The following is a 15,392-nucleotide window of genomic DNA, read 5'->3' on the forward strand; positions in this document are numbered from 1 at the left end:
AGGCGGACATTCATCCACTGGGAATGTATCAAGAAAGTTTTCATTAATTGGTCCCTTTGTTGGCATTTGTGGCAGAGCAGCCAAAAACTGAGTATGAACAGACACTATGTCAGGGGGTGAGATTTATTGGCAAGTCACAGTAAAAACTGGTATTCGCTACTTATTTTGTAAGCAGGGGCAAAGGACTTTCCTTCTAAAAACATCCTGGCATTAAACTTAATTAGACTTTTATTTTTTATTTTTTTTTTTTAAAGTCAGGGAAATGTAACAAGAATTGAGACTAAAATCAGAAATCAAATAGGAAATAGCTGGTTAAAATTTTTCTCCTTAATGTTGAGTGTCTTGCGGTTTCGTTTTAATACGATGTGAAGTGTTATGATGAGCTCGGTAGTCTACAGACAGATTTACATGGACCTATGAATACTTCTGTCAGATGAGAACACTTGACAGTTTTTGTCTTGACCTCGTTAGCTTAACCTGTAGATAATAACAGTTACAGTGGCTCACGTCTGATGATAATGTTGTATAAAGCTTGAGCAATGTTTTTTAAACATAGTTTTTGTGTTAATGTTAACTCCTGCATCTTGTTGTTTTGTTCGTTGTATTGTAAGGGACATACTGGTGATGGTTTGTACATTTTTTGTCTTAGTGCAACGCGCTTGATTGTTGCTAAACTTCGATAAACCAAGCTTGTTTGTGTTAGGCTTTCTGTTCTGCTTGCTCGTACCTAATTTATCTTTATAAGAATTTGAACTTATAATGTGGAATTAATGATAGTTTAGACTTATTAACTAAATAAACTGTCATACATTGAGAGAGAATTGATTCTGAAATGTGAATTCATTGGCTCTTTTGATCAAATACTGACAATGTGATGTCTTTAAAGGCGTGTGCAGTTCCAGTGAGGAGGCAGAGTCTCGTTCTGCTGGATTCCCAGCCACGAGTCCAGCAATGTTATTTGAAAATGATAGCTTGGGTTTTCTCTTCCTCCAGCTGCTTCCAGCATTTCCCTCCTCTCATTCTTGTTCTGTTCTGAACAACATAGTATCCAATTCTGGTGTCCATTTGCTGTCATTCATAAACTCTATCAGAGGGAATGGACATCATTGTGTACTGCTGTTATCTCATACTATCCGATGCTTATTCATGGTGGCTTCCACTTTTGCAGTGTTAATCCAGCCAACACTTTGCATACCAATTTGGTGACATTTACCTCTTCTGTTTGTGATCTTAATTTAGTTCTGTCGTTCATCAGAGTGGTAGCTTCAGCTGACACAGAGCAGTGCTCTATATGTAAAGTTTGGGTTGAATTTCTCTTCCCAAACCATTACAGAGTGTCTTTAACCACTGCATGGTTTTTAACATAAATACAAATCTTTTTACAACTTAAGGGAGCTACAGTAGTTGTAGTGCAGGTCATGAAAACTGGCTTCCTGTTACTTTTGTGGTGACAAAAAGAACAATAAAAAGAAAAAGATTATCGCTCCTTGGCTGGAAATCTTAGTTCTAGCTGCATTACATGAAAAAAATATTGTCAGGCTATCAGTCATAGCTACTGCTATTTGCCTAACATGGAGAAAGGGAGAAGGATGCTAAGAGGTACTGAATTAATTGTTATATTAGATGTTAGTATTCTATCATTGACTCTTATTTACAGCTTAGATTTAGTCATTAGATGTAGCTCCTACAAAAGTACAAGTAGGTGAATGCATGTAAGTAAAGTAATCCCCTGTTAAAAACCACTTGACTTATTCAGGAACTTAGGGCACATCTCTAGCTTTAAATACATCTCTCGGTCAAATATAGGCACACATCCCCTATTGAAATAGAGCAGGAATACAAGAGTTGTCTCAACTCGTCAGTTTAATTTAGCAAGGTGATTCCAGAAGACTGTAGATAATTTCAGAGTTAAAAATCTTTAATAAAATCCAATAGTTTAGAAATATACTATGCTATAACTTGGTAGTACAGCCTGCTTAGTGGTTACTTTGACTCACAATACTAAGTCCAGAACAGTCTCACTTTATATTCAGCACTAATGGTTTCATCATTGTCCTGTGTCGGTCTTTATTTTTGGATTTTTAGAACCTTAATAATGGTTTCCCATAAAAAAAAAAAAAAAATAATCTGAAAAGTGTATAATAAAAATAAAAATGCCTGAAAATATTTCTTTGAAATTATTGTCTTGGGAGAGAAGGTCAAGTTTTAATGCAGCCACATCTGGTTCATCCTTTTTATATTACTTTTAATTTGCTGCTTAAGATTCCTCCAAATGTTTGACAGCTTTGCATGAAATGTAGGAAATAAGAAGAAACAAAGCTGTGGAAGTGGAGACTAGTCCTTATTTTAATCCTGGAAAAAAAATATAGAAAAAAATAGGGAAAATAATGCAGATCTACTTCATTTTTCTCAGTCAGAGAAAAATATGGATATTTACATTTGAAACATGCTTACTTAAAAGCTGTGTAATTTCAGGGGGAAGGGGAATTCTTTACAGTTACCTGTGCAATATGTAGTAGTAAAGGATAACACTTTTCATAAATATTTGGAAGAAGTAGTAGTTTTCATAGAAAATAAAGCCACCTGTGTTTTGATGCATGGAATTAGGGATGTGGAGCATCTTTTCTTTTTAAAATGAATACCCCTTATACACAAGGCAAAATAACCATGGTGATGTATTAAGTCATAAATGAGAAAGAATAGTGCTTTCTGAACCTTTTCTAAATAATCAGCCTTTTCAATATGTCACTTGGAAAAGTAGTTATGAGTAAAAATTTGACTATATTAAGTGGTTTATTTACCATGTATTCCACAGTTTAGCAAGAGATTGCAAATTTAGTGTAAAACTGTAAAACTTGCCTGTGCCTGCGTGCTTCACTCCTCCCTTCCCAGTAAGTCAAATTAAGTTGACTCTCACTGGGTGCTGTAAATTCCTTTTGAAAAATAACTTCATGAGCACCAATGAGAAATGTACATTAAATTGATTTAACTGGAGGTTTTCTGCTTGCTCATTTGGATTTGATTAAAGTCAATCAACCCTATTACATTTATTGCATAAAGTTAAGCAACTCGTACAAGTGTTAGGAGGATAGGGACCTGGTAGTGTCTCATCTTGTGGTATGAGAGATCTTATGGTCTGTTAGTATGGTTCTTGGGATGTAATACCATTACATTTATTGACCAGAAGGTCTTTATTAATTTTCAGGGATTAAAGTCCAGGGATTAATTTTGTACAGAAGAGTCCAAACTTCATGGAGCATAAAGTAGGCAGAAATAAAGAATATAGCAGTTGTTTGTGCTACAGCGTGTTCTGAATTCTTACACAAACCCTGGGGGTGAAAACCGTACACGTGGTACACTGCATAAATAAAATTAAGACTGTATAAATATGGTAGAACTCAAGTAGTTTTCAGGGTCTGCACTTCATTTGGTGAATGTAACAACATAAGCACTTATTTTTCCCAAGGCCAAAAAGGTTTGCTCACTTGCTTGCTCTTTATTCTGTAGCAGGTATCAAAGGCAATAGATTAGCATAATGAAATATGATTAATTTACTTAAACTAAGGTGTTCCATGATAACACAACTATGAACTGAACCTGTATCTGTGTTTCAGACTATGTTTGCCAGATGATACACTGTTCCTCACTGCTGAAAAGTACAGTCTGATGCATATTAAAAATAAGGCAGCTAAATACAGTTGTTTTAGAAAGGTGTAATACTGATACTGTAATTGAAAAGGGCATGAGACTAAATTTGCTTCCCCACAGCACTAAAAACTTTACCAAGTCTCCAACAGCAATGTTTAAAGTTTGTTTTTCTTTTGACCTTTGGACTGTTTTTTAATGTTCACAGTAACTACAAAGCATCATCTGCTGTAAAGTGGTATAAATTCCAGACAGTCTTTAGTACTGGAAAGAAGTTAGAAAATTACTTCTAGAGGTATAAAAAAGGAAAGCTAGACTGGGCAGACATCTCTAACCTCCTTCCTTTTACGCTCCCTCTGTCAGGCTCAGGAAGATACCCTTTATTGTTTTTATAAAAGCCTATTAAGTAGTAACATGTTAGTAAAAATTATTGCTGTGTTCAAAAATCAGGATGAGTGCTTGGTGAAAAGCTGTCTTTATGAAAGAGTTGCTTCTTAAAAACACTAGGTGTATGCAGCCAGAAAGATTTAGATAGATCCTAAGTGCAGTAATAGAGCTGAAGATAGTGCTCAGGTGGAAGGTATGAGTGACACAAAGATAATTTGCACGTTTTGAGAACTTGTATTGCAGGAGATATTGGGGGGCTCTAACATTTTGAGGAAGAACTTATAACTGGATGCACAGAGGGAGAGATGAACAATAGTTCAGTTTGAGTAGAAGGAGATAGGTCGAGTAGAAAACAGGCTTGTCTGTTTTCATTACAGAGCTTGTACGTGGTTGCAGCAGAGATTAACCCTGAAATAAGGCTGAATGGGAAAAGAGAAGATCAGAAACATGCATCGTATTTCACCTCCCTCAGTACAAACCCAAACCCCTGGCTCTGTTGAGGTAGCTCTGAAAGGTATAATGGAGAGGGAGGAGGATCAGAAGCAAGTCCACAGTAATCAAGAATGGGGAAAGATACTAAAAAGGAGTATTGACTGATTAATATCTAAAGTATTGATGGAGGACATCAGAGTACTGTCTGAACTTCAGCCATTATGCTGGTTGAAACTTTGGTAAGATGTCCTCTGTGGTTGATGTCTCAGCAGGCTGAGCAGGGTCTAAAAGAGCTGGAGCAAGGACACCTCGTTCATTGTCTCAGGTGAAGGAGAAGGGTATGAAGAGGATTACAGTGAAAGAGCAAAGGTTTGGGGCTTTTCCTTTGTGTAGATGTAGACTGCTAAAGGCATCAGATGGTAGCAGAGGAACAAGCCCGACAGAGGAAGGAGCAAATAGTTTAATAAGCGAGGAGACCAAAATGGGCACAGATAGATTTTAATTAGTAGATGCCCAACAATCTAGTTATGAGTTACATGAAATTGTCAGTCTTTCAAATATAAAAATTGCATGTGCTACAAATATTAATTTTGCAAATTGATAGGAAAGAAGTTAAAAGCCAACTGATAAATCTGAGTGAGAATGAATTTCCTGTGTTATTCAAGAAATTAACACAGTATGCTTCAAGTGTGCTCACTCGTATGGTGGAACAAAACTAGCCATTTGTGCACAGCACTCATACTTGAGGTTGCAGGTACATTCATCTATGTGTATGGAAAAATACCTGTGGAAAAACTTGAAGTCAAAGCTTAATATTTTGCTCTTACGCACATGGGAATTATCCTAGACTCCTAACAACAGTTTTGAGTTGGAAGGGACCATAAGTACCCATCAGCAAATGACAGATACATACATCAAAGAGGAAATTGACTCCAGTGGAAGTGGCCTTTTTAAATTTTGGATTTTGTGAAGTATTCTTCTCTTTCTTTTCCACAATTAATTACAAACTAAAGCAAAGGGATTAAAATCCGCTTTATGTTTCGGTGCCGCAACTGATGTTGATAGAAAGGGCAGATGTTAAAGCTCTGGAATAAGGGCTATCAAGATTTATAACACAACTAACTGATTATATTGCAACTTCCTCATCTGAAATGCTGTTTCCTGTTGATCCATCACTTAGACTGAGCAATTCAAAAATAGACATTAAAAAAAAATAGCTTATTGGAGTTGAATTAAAGCCACAGGAAGATGGTGGAGCTTTGAGGATTCTTTTTCAATAGGCGTTTGAGCCAAAAAAGTCAGAATGCTCTGTTCAGAACAAATGGTAGAGAAACCGTGCTACCATTTTAATTAGTATTGCCCATTTAACATTGGATTTCTTGCAGTCATGTCCTTGAATAACCATTTCTTAACTAAAATGACAGAATTTTGTAGCCAGTGATCCATGACTTTAAATATTTGGAAGGGCTATTGATTCACTGAACTGGAAAAAATTAAAGATGTTGAGGCTTATTTTCAAAACTAGAATTACATGTAGGATCATATTTGATCATGTATATTCTATTTACTCTGTTTTAAAAAATGCTAGGCACATGTGATGCAGCATTCACTCCATGGTTCTGTCTGTGACAGCCTTAACTGAACATCGGTGGTACTGTTTGAATCAGCCGTGTGTAACACTCAGAGAGCTGCTAGCACCTCCTCTTGTTCCCATGCCGTGCTCCTCTCCATGTACCTATTTCTGCTTGTGGTAGTCATTCTCTCTAGGTAAATTGTCCATAAGACCAATGACTCCATCAGTAAATTACCCAGAAAATGCCATCAGTGCGCATGGTGACATTTGTGCCACTGGTGTTTTGTTGCCATTTCTGTGGTCTAATTAAATTGGCAGTTTTCTCTTGTGCCCAGCATCGTTGTCTCCCTTCCTTTGGCACCTTACCTCAGACCTTCTCCTTTCCTCTGTCCTTTTAACTGAGTATCAAATGCATTATTGATTGCTCCTCTTCCACCCTCCTCACTTCCGCGCCCCTCAACTTTGGTTTTTTATCTCTCTGTTTGTTTGTGTGATGGGCAGTATCATCCAGACAAGCAGAAGGCAGATGTGCCAGCAGGAGAAGTGGAGGAGCGTGTGCGGAGGTTCATCGAAGTCGATCAAGCGTGGAAAATTCTAGGGAACGAAGAGACAAAAAAAGAGTATGACCTGCAGCAGCGTGGTAGGTCCCTGCCAAGGAATGCAGCAGTGGCAGTCGCTCTTTAAATAAGCAGGGTCTGGGAGTGGTAGTTAGATGGTATTTTAAAATGCTGTTTATTGCTGAGCCAAATGTTTCTTTCACTCTTGTCCTACTTTCCAATGCGGATCCGTTATTTATAGCTTTTGCTACACATCCGTTAGCTAGTGAAAGCATTGAGTTACTTCCAACAAAACATTAGGTGGCGTTTTTCCTAATAATTTGAACAAACATGGAATTTATACTAATTACAGACCTTAGCCTTTTTTATTCTATTAAGGCAGCTTCATTAAGCGACCTTAATTTTAAGTCTTACCCTACATTTTGTTGCAATATCGTAGATATAGGTATTAATCCATTTATACCTAGTGTTCAATGTGTATGTATTTATAAGCACTTGAGAATCATTAAGGCACATTCTTTTCGGTTGTGTGTGTTATAGTAGCTTTCATAATTCATCTGTAGTCTAAATTAGTCTTTTAAAGCAGGTTTATAAATAATATTCTGGTATAACACATTAACTAGGCAGCTCTAGCATGCATTTCTTTTTATACCTTTCAGAAAATAGCTTCTTAAAACAGTGACAGGCTGTTGTGAGAAAGAAAGGGGGGAAATGTAGGTCAGGTCTGTCACACATGGGCTACCATTACATGAAGTGATAGGCTGTCTTTCTGCTCTGGCCTCAGGATAGGAGTCCCTCAGCCTTCCATTAGAACCTTCAATAAATGTATATCCACCCTACATGTTAATGGGGGGAGTCAATAATAGTGTATTGCCTGTGGGGAAAACACTCAGTCGCGCTCTGCAGTAACACACTCTGGTCCAGCATTGACGTGTAGCCACCACCACTTCTGAATGTGTCTGATAAAAGCCCACTGTCTCTGCAGCTTGTTATTGAATTCTTTTCCATTGTACGTTGGCACACCATCAGACCCTTCTCTCTTGTGCTGATTTTTAACTCCCCTGCCGCTGCGAGTACCACAACTTTGAGAGACAAAGACATAGTCATTCTGGCAGATATGCATCACTGCAGGATAAAAAGAGTGATACATAATTGTATGTACCCAATATGAATGCTGTAGTTAAATAATATTGTATTTCACACTTTGTGTGGGTTTTGGAAGAGAGAGTGGAGGGGCGAAAACAGAATCATTGACTAAATAGTTTAAAAGGATGGTAAAAATATTGGATGTTGTGCTGATCTGTTGTATAAACAGGACTAAGGTCAAACATGAACATATTTTCATCTCAGATTTATTTTTTAAATGCCTGAATGTGATGCCAGAAAAGGAATTTCTTCTAGCGAGTGCTCTCACCCTATTGCACTGCTGGCAGTGTAGTATCAGCTGAGGCTTCCGTTTTCACAAGTCGTACGTGCACAGGAGAAAAGAAATACTACCAGTCACGTGAGAAGTCTTTTGTTTATCTACTGAATTTTAACTAAAGCTTAAATACAGAGTTCCATGTCACTTGGGTCTCGTTAATCCACTGAAGTCAAGAGCTACATCAAGATCTAGTAAGTTACTTTGTTTTCCCGTGGAATGTAAGGACATGACTATAAATGAGTTTTGACAAAACTCATTCCAAAGTATTTTAAAGGTTATCTCTATTTGCTGAGATTCTTTTGCATCCAGATGAGGTCTTCAAAAAGTCAGTTGAAGATTCTCTAAAAAAGACTTCGTAAATTAAGAAAACGTATTGGATATTTATTTACACGGGTATTTGGTAATGGGATAGATGTATTTTAATATGGAGGGTGCCATTCACAGGGGACCCAGTGTTTCAGACTAAGCCACATGTAACATGCATGTGCAGTGTAGTTGCATTCTTCGCAGCATGTTCCCTGGCAGCGAAATGATGGTGAAATAAATTCTGGTACTTTGAATGGCTGTCAAGCTGCTTCTGAAGGCATGATTCTAGACTAACTCGTAGACACTGCTGTAAAAGCTTACAGAAACAAAGGAACGGAGACAGCAGCTAAGGGGAATAGTGATGAGGGAGATAATACACCCAGCTAGTAGGATTGCGAGGCCCAGGAAGCAGGATCTGAAGGATGCCAGCATGCACATGTGCCTGGCTGCCAGTCCCTTGCACTGTAGTCCTTTTCCCATGTCACAGATTGTTTATTTGTATTTACCTTCTTATGTTATACTCACTAAATCTGAATCACTTAGCTCAGAAATTCGGTGGCCAGAGATGTTCCAGGAAGCTGAAATTCTTCGGGGCTCTATGGTTTTAATTTTCTGTTTGTTTGAATTGTTGAGAATAACAAATGAATGTGCCTCCATACCTTAATACTGCTTTTCTCTGATGGTATGTCTATGGTCTCCTACTTATTTCTTTGTGCCTTCAGGCCACAGTATTACAGAGGGAAGGACAAACCTCAAACCATTTAGAAGTTCAGTTGAAATACTCATCCAAGCCTCTCTGGTCTGGAAATCTGAGGACAACTGTCTTTTTCTATGTTTTGTGAAATGTTTTCCAATTCATTGCTTTGTAGTATCTTTAATGACATATAAGAATACATGTTACAATGCTGAGGGGGTTTGCTTCCAGTCCTGTGGAAAAAAGGAAAAAAAAAAGGTAAAAAATTAGGGAGTGGAAAAAAAGCTGCATAATAATTTACCTATTAAGAATGGATTTTTTTTCCCTATTAGAATGACAGACTGGTTTGGGTTGGAAAGGGCATTAAAGCTCATCTAGTTCCAACCCCCTGCCATGGGCAGGGACACCTTCCACTAGACCAGGTTGCTCCAAGCCCTGTCCAACCTGATAGAATGATGAACAGAAAGGTCACAATTAAAATTAAATCAGTAAACTGGTGACTTTGATTAATTTCTGATGCTTAATGTAGCAAACAATTCAAAGCTAGTAATGGGATTAACACTAAAACCAGTTGCTTTGTTTATGTTTTGGGGGCAGAGGGTGGAGAGATTTAAGAACCTAGGGGATTCTAGGGATTCTTCCATTTATGGCTCCAGTGAGACTCTATGCTGGATGATACGTTTTTGCATGGTGATGTACAGAGGTGTCTATAGAGCCTGGGTGTTTATAGGGTGGGCTGTCATCCCCAGGAGGAGTTTTCACATCTCAGCACAACCTCCTTTTCATTTTCAGGTTTGAAATTATGCTGTTAGAAAAAGATTGCAGATGCGTTTTTCATCCATGAATACATATTCCAGAATCATTTTTGTTTTGTTCTTGCTTCATTTGTTAGAGCTTAAGGCCAGGTTGGACACAGGGGCTTTGAGCAAGCTGGTCTAGTAGAAGGTGTCCCTGCCCGTGGCAGGGGGTTATAACTAGATAAGCTTTAAGGTCCTTTCCAACTCAAACTGTTCTATGGTCCTACATAAGGAATTAGAGGTCCTAACTGGAATTGCCACTGTTGCAGCTTGCGCTGTTTGAGGAGTCTGGTTCCATACTCTCTGTACCTTCCCTTTAGGCAGTGAGGCACAAGAAAAACCTTTAGTTAGCCTGGAATAGCACATTTTAAAAGATCTGGTCGCTAATTCAGCTTTCACTTCTTTAAAAAATGAAAAATCTTTGAGGGTTTGTCCTTACTTTCAGTTAAGTTTCTGCTGCAGGTTCGGAAAGGGAGGCTTATACAGGTGGTCATAAAGCAGGAAAATGAAAACCCACACTAAAGAGATGGTAGCTCCTTCTCCTCCTGCTCCTTCCCTGTTCCTCTCCTAGTACAGTAAACTGGAAAGACTGGTTTAGAGATGATACTGTATTAGATATCAAGATACTTTACATGATGTGGTAAATAGGATGCCAGAATAACCTTACAGATCCACTAAGAGTAAGCAGGAGAAGCGAGACGAGTCTACAAAAATGCTTGCAGTACTTAAGTACACCTCCCCTACCTAATGATAAGAAAGGAAAATAATTAATGCAGCACAGTTCAGTTGTTCCTTGTTAAGAAAATTCCTTCTTAAAAAAAATAGTAAATAAATACTTTCAGACCAAACTAAAACTTTTACCATGGTTGTTACTTCAGGCGTTTCACTGTGGCAGGTGCTACTTGTGGAGGGACAGAAGTGTGTATTCCTTCTCCAGCCAAGTACTCTTAGGGCGGGAACACAAGCCTTGCTCCATAGCTCTTTGGAATTAATTCTGATCTGGCTAGAAGTGACACAGGATTTATTTTATTTTACTTAACAAACATGGCTTTTGTTATGGAAATTCTTACTGCATGACTTTTTTATCATTTTCAATTCAAGTAAGCATGGTTAGTTTAAATTAATGTAAGAGACTTGAACTTAAGTAATCATTTAAAAACTAAACAGTCTGTTAGAAAAAAAAGACTAGTGAAAACATCCAGGTTTTGAGAGCTGTGCTGATTTTGATGCTGAGTAGGTACTATGGACAGTATTAGATTGAACCTACACATCTTGAACTTTTATGAATTTGAAGACTTGTATGACTGATAAAGAGCTACAAAAATCTTTAAGTATTACGACTATTTTTATTATTACCATAAACTGTTAAAAGGGTGAAATTTCCATTCACTGCTTAGAACCCTTTCCCTAAAACTCAGCCTTAAATAGCCCAAGAAATATTTATTGTATCCTCAAGTGAAACTTAAATACCTTTCCTCTTTTACAATTCCTGAATGACCCAGCAAGGGCTCTAGTAAAGCTTTACTGAACCAAGCTGCTAATAGTTATTTAATGTTGTTCTGTAGCCTGAAAGAATCTCAGTAGATTTTTCCTTTTAATCTCTTTGAATTGCAGGCTCATAAACCTCTCTGATGAGCCTGCCAGTGTTTTCTGAGATCTTGCAGTTGAGACAATGGAGCTGCAGAATCCTTTCACCTCTTGTTGTCAGACAAATCCAAGAGATGGCAAAGCCAGGCAGGCTGTACTTGTGAATTAACATTTGTTTTCCAAACTATGGTAGATTACCAGGACTCCACAATTTCCCCTGTATGTACAGGAGTGTGTTTCACACAGTACAACTTGGTACACAGAGTTCTGCAGCTTGAGCAGGCGTCACCTACCCCGTAACTCAGCACTGGTAACAATACCAGTCTTAAATAACTTTCCCTTCTGGCAAAGGAGTGAAAATCAGACGTGGGTTTACTCCACAGAACCACCAGCGAGGGAGCCCTGATTGTAGTAATAATGATGTAGATGAAATAAGGAAGAAGTTTTAGTCACTAATACACTGTGAAAACCATTAGTTTGCAGTTTGCTTGTAAGCTCTCTAAACTCACACTGGGCTGTGCCTCAAATAAGTGGCTGCATCTGTTTCTGCTGGGTTCTGTATTTAATGGGAGAACTAGAAAAGAAATCTTTGTTCAGCTCTGGAAAGTAAGTTTCTCCGGCTTGAACAAGACAAGCAAATAAATGCAGCATAGAAAACTGACTGACAGGAGGGTTACTGGATTATGTGCTAAATTTGGAGACTTACTCAAGTCAAGAGTACTAATTGACAATTCACATCTTTTGAGATAGCCAGTAAGACACTTGTCTTTCGGACTTGAGTATCAGACTGGGAATAACAATCTCAGTTCAGTCTGGGAACTTGTAATTAGTTTTGCTTATTTATTTTTTTCTTTTCAAAATTACAATTGCAGTAATGAATTAGAAAAGCTTGGTTGAAATTCTGCTCCCGAGGCTTCATATTGTACTATGTTTGGAAGAGAGTGTAGACTTCCCCTCAGCTTTCCTCTTCATTACTTGAATGGTTGAACCTAAATGATTCAACGATTTGTGAGTAACTTAACTTCAAGAAGCACAGGAACCTCATCAACTTGTGTCTCAGCAGTTCTCTTTGTGGAGGCATAGGGTTCATCGGCCCTTTTTGCATTTTCTGCTGGCAAGATGTGACCCAGTCCTCCACCTCCAATCCTATATAACTCGTTCTAAGTGAAATCTTGCTTTATGACTTACTTAATATTTGACAGTTGGGGTTTGGTTTGTTTTGTTGTTTGGGATTTTTTCAACTGGCCTTAAATCCTTTATTTAAAAACCCAAAATGTAAGTATTAACTTATTAACTCTTCCCCACAACATACATAAGATTAGCTAAAATGCAAAGAGTTCATTTTACTACTGGGAAGTTACACTAATACTTCTTCCTAGGACACTCTACTCTGAAAGAGCCATGAAAGAAAAGCAATTAAAAATACCCAACCAAAGCAACAGTTAAGTTGGATTTTGAATTTGGATATTTAACTATAGCTGTGATCAGCTATTGCAAGGGTTTGACTTCCAGAGTAGCCTTAAACTTTTTTGCAAAAACATATGCTCCTTTGTTGTAAGGAAGGAATCTTACGTGCAGATAGTTTGGTTTACATAGTTAATGTGTGAAATCAACTGATAGTTAATTAACCCAGCTCATATATGTCTCTTCTGAGTCACTTCATCACCGATAACTGGTCCCACATTTGGTATCAGGTTTTGGCAGTTTTTCTGGGATATTAGTGGACAAGATAGCTGCAAAGTCTCTTATTTCTACTTTTCAGTCCAGAGCAAAGAGAAGCTACATAGAACAAGCTGGGAAACATTTAGAATACCCTACAATATAGTGATTAGGTTGGGAATTAAAATAACATAAAACAATCTGGGCTTCTGGCTTTTTCAGCAAGTCCTCAAAAAGTTCTGGAGTAAGAAATTCTTTCCCTGCCAACTGAATTTCTATAGAAAGCTGTAAACAATACTGCATGCTCTAGAAAGCTTGATGTTATTAAACTTATAAATCTTAGATTCATTGATTCAAGAGATGGAGCACCTACTCTCTCAGTAACAACTCAATTTAAGCTTTAAGTAAGTGCTAAGCTCCCGAGTCTTGCCAAATCTAAGGCATTTCTGTGTATGTGCTAAAGATGCTTTTAGGTGTTTCTGGTTCTTCAAAATGTAGCATCTGGGGAGTTGGAGCTTCCAGGCAGCAGCTGGGAGGTTTTGTGTAGTAAGTTGTAAAGGGTTTATGTCCTTTTTGTACATCATACCTGAGTGTGCTGATAAATTGGTGTTTGTTGTGGGGGGTTTACTTGGCTTCAACTTTCTAAAGGAGAACGGGTTGCCTAAGAGAGGTTGTGGAGTCTCCATTTGTGGAGATAGATAGATACTTAAAATCTGATTGGACATGATCCTGGGCAGCCTGCTTGTAGCTGACCCTGCCTGTGCAGCAGAATTTCATCTTGAGAGGTCCCGTCCGACCTTGGCCATTCCCTGATTTTGTGCCAGGTACAGGTACAAGTAAGCAGATGTTCCCAATTCCAGCTTGTGGAATTGTAGTTACAGACAGGCCTTTAAAAGGTTTTTCTATCAAAACAAAAGTTTTCCCCTAGTTCGCATAATTGTTTGGGATGTGCAGAAGTGCTGTTTTCAGTCATGTCTTAATTTCAGGAATATGGCTTCACCATCTACTTCTCCTGGCTACAGCAGGACATTTTCCAGCTTATGGAGAGCCATGGAAAAACGAAAGTTTTAGAGAACTGCATTTTTAACTGACTCTCTAGTACTAACTAGATGTGGCCGCTGGGTATGTAATTGATCTTCATTGATCAGGAAGAAATAAGGACCTGGGTGTTATCAGGGTTGAACATCTGCCATGTTTTCTTTATAGAAAATAATCTGACAAAAGAATGGCCACTACATGCACAGATTTCCCTTGAGGATATGTCCTGGAATGAAGGTACGAGTGCCTTAATACTTGTTCCCAGTGCCTTTCACTGCCATTGCAAATGTATTTATTTTTTTGTGCATCTTATACCATTATTTTGTCTTAGAAGTTCTACTTTTTTGTATTTTTCTCAGCTTTTTAGCTATCCTGTTCTCTGTGATTACCTGAATTGGAACTTAACTTTCTGTAGTACTTACCTTGCGTTCCTCCTCCTTCTCCCTGCCCCATTTGCAGTACCACTTTTCACCTAGCTCTCTCCTTGTTGTATAATTGAGTGTTTAGGTTTCCAAATTCTTCCCAAATCTCTTGTGCCTCTTTTGGCTCTTTCTGTGATGGCAAAATTTCAGGTGTTTTCATAAAGGGTGTTTTTTTTCATCTGTGTGTTACCTCCCTCCTTTATGGTACTCCAGCTTTTGACATTTACTTGCTTTTTAAATGAATGGCAGACGGGTTTGGTTTTGGGTTGGGCTTTTTTTGGTGGTTTTTGGTTGGTTGGTTGGTTTGGGGTTTTCTACTGTTCTTTTTTAAGCTGCGAGGGTAGCCCAGGTACTGATAACATATAATCCAGCAGTGGGAGGTCATTTGTTACATTAAGATCTGCTTTGTGAAGAAAACTCAGAATAAATTCTTGGTTCTTCTCAACCACTAAAGGCTTTTTTGTTTTCTTTTTGGCAGATGAACAATGTTACACTCTTTCATGTCGATGTGGTGGGAATTACACTGTCTTCAGGAGTGAAACCAAAGACGTATCTTTGGTTTGTTGTGACATGTGTTCACTTGTAATCGAGATCCTTCAATGATTGTTTCAATCAAGCACATGAAGAGTTACAAACTTGTAAAAAGACTGGACAAATGGGGGACAGCATCTACTAAAGGAATGTGTGTTAAAGAAAAGGGGACAAGAACGAGTTCAATCAGGCTTAAGAAAGGAAACATGCGCATTAGCTAACATAGCCCTGCAGCCATGAGGCTTGTTTTTCCTTCTTCAGCTGAAGAGCTAGTTACTAAAAACCTCCGGAACAGACCACGGAGTTCTGTACAACTGGAATATATCTCATGACCAATAGTA

The 15,392-nt window shown here is 38.1% G+C and overlaps 1 protein-coding gene across 1 annotated transcript; it reads left to right on the forward strand.

The window, feature by feature from the left end:
* Window positions 1-1,806: 1,806 nt before the first annotated feature.
* Window positions 1,807-15,123, forward strand: DNAJC24 (DnaJ (Hsp40) homolog, subfamily C, member 24; the record flags this gene model as incomplete). Its single annotated transcript, XM_010015493.1, has 5 exons — window positions 1,807-1,844; window positions 2,825-2,838; window positions 6,539-6,677; window positions 14,267-14,335; window positions 14,999-15,123. Coding segments are annotated over 5 exons (385 nt in total), but the record flags the coding sequence as incomplete, so codon positions are not given.
* Window positions 15,124-15,392: the final 269 nt, after the last annotated feature.

The sequence above is a fragment of the Nestor notabilis genome, unplaced genomic scaffold (assembly GCF_000696875.1).
Source record: "Nestor notabilis isolate BGI_N333 unplaced genomic scaffold, ASM69687v1 scaffold10440, whole genome shotgun sequence".
Classification (NCBI taxonomy): Eukaryota; Metazoa; Chordata; class Aves; order Psittaciformes; family Psittacidae; genus Nestor; species Nestor notabilis.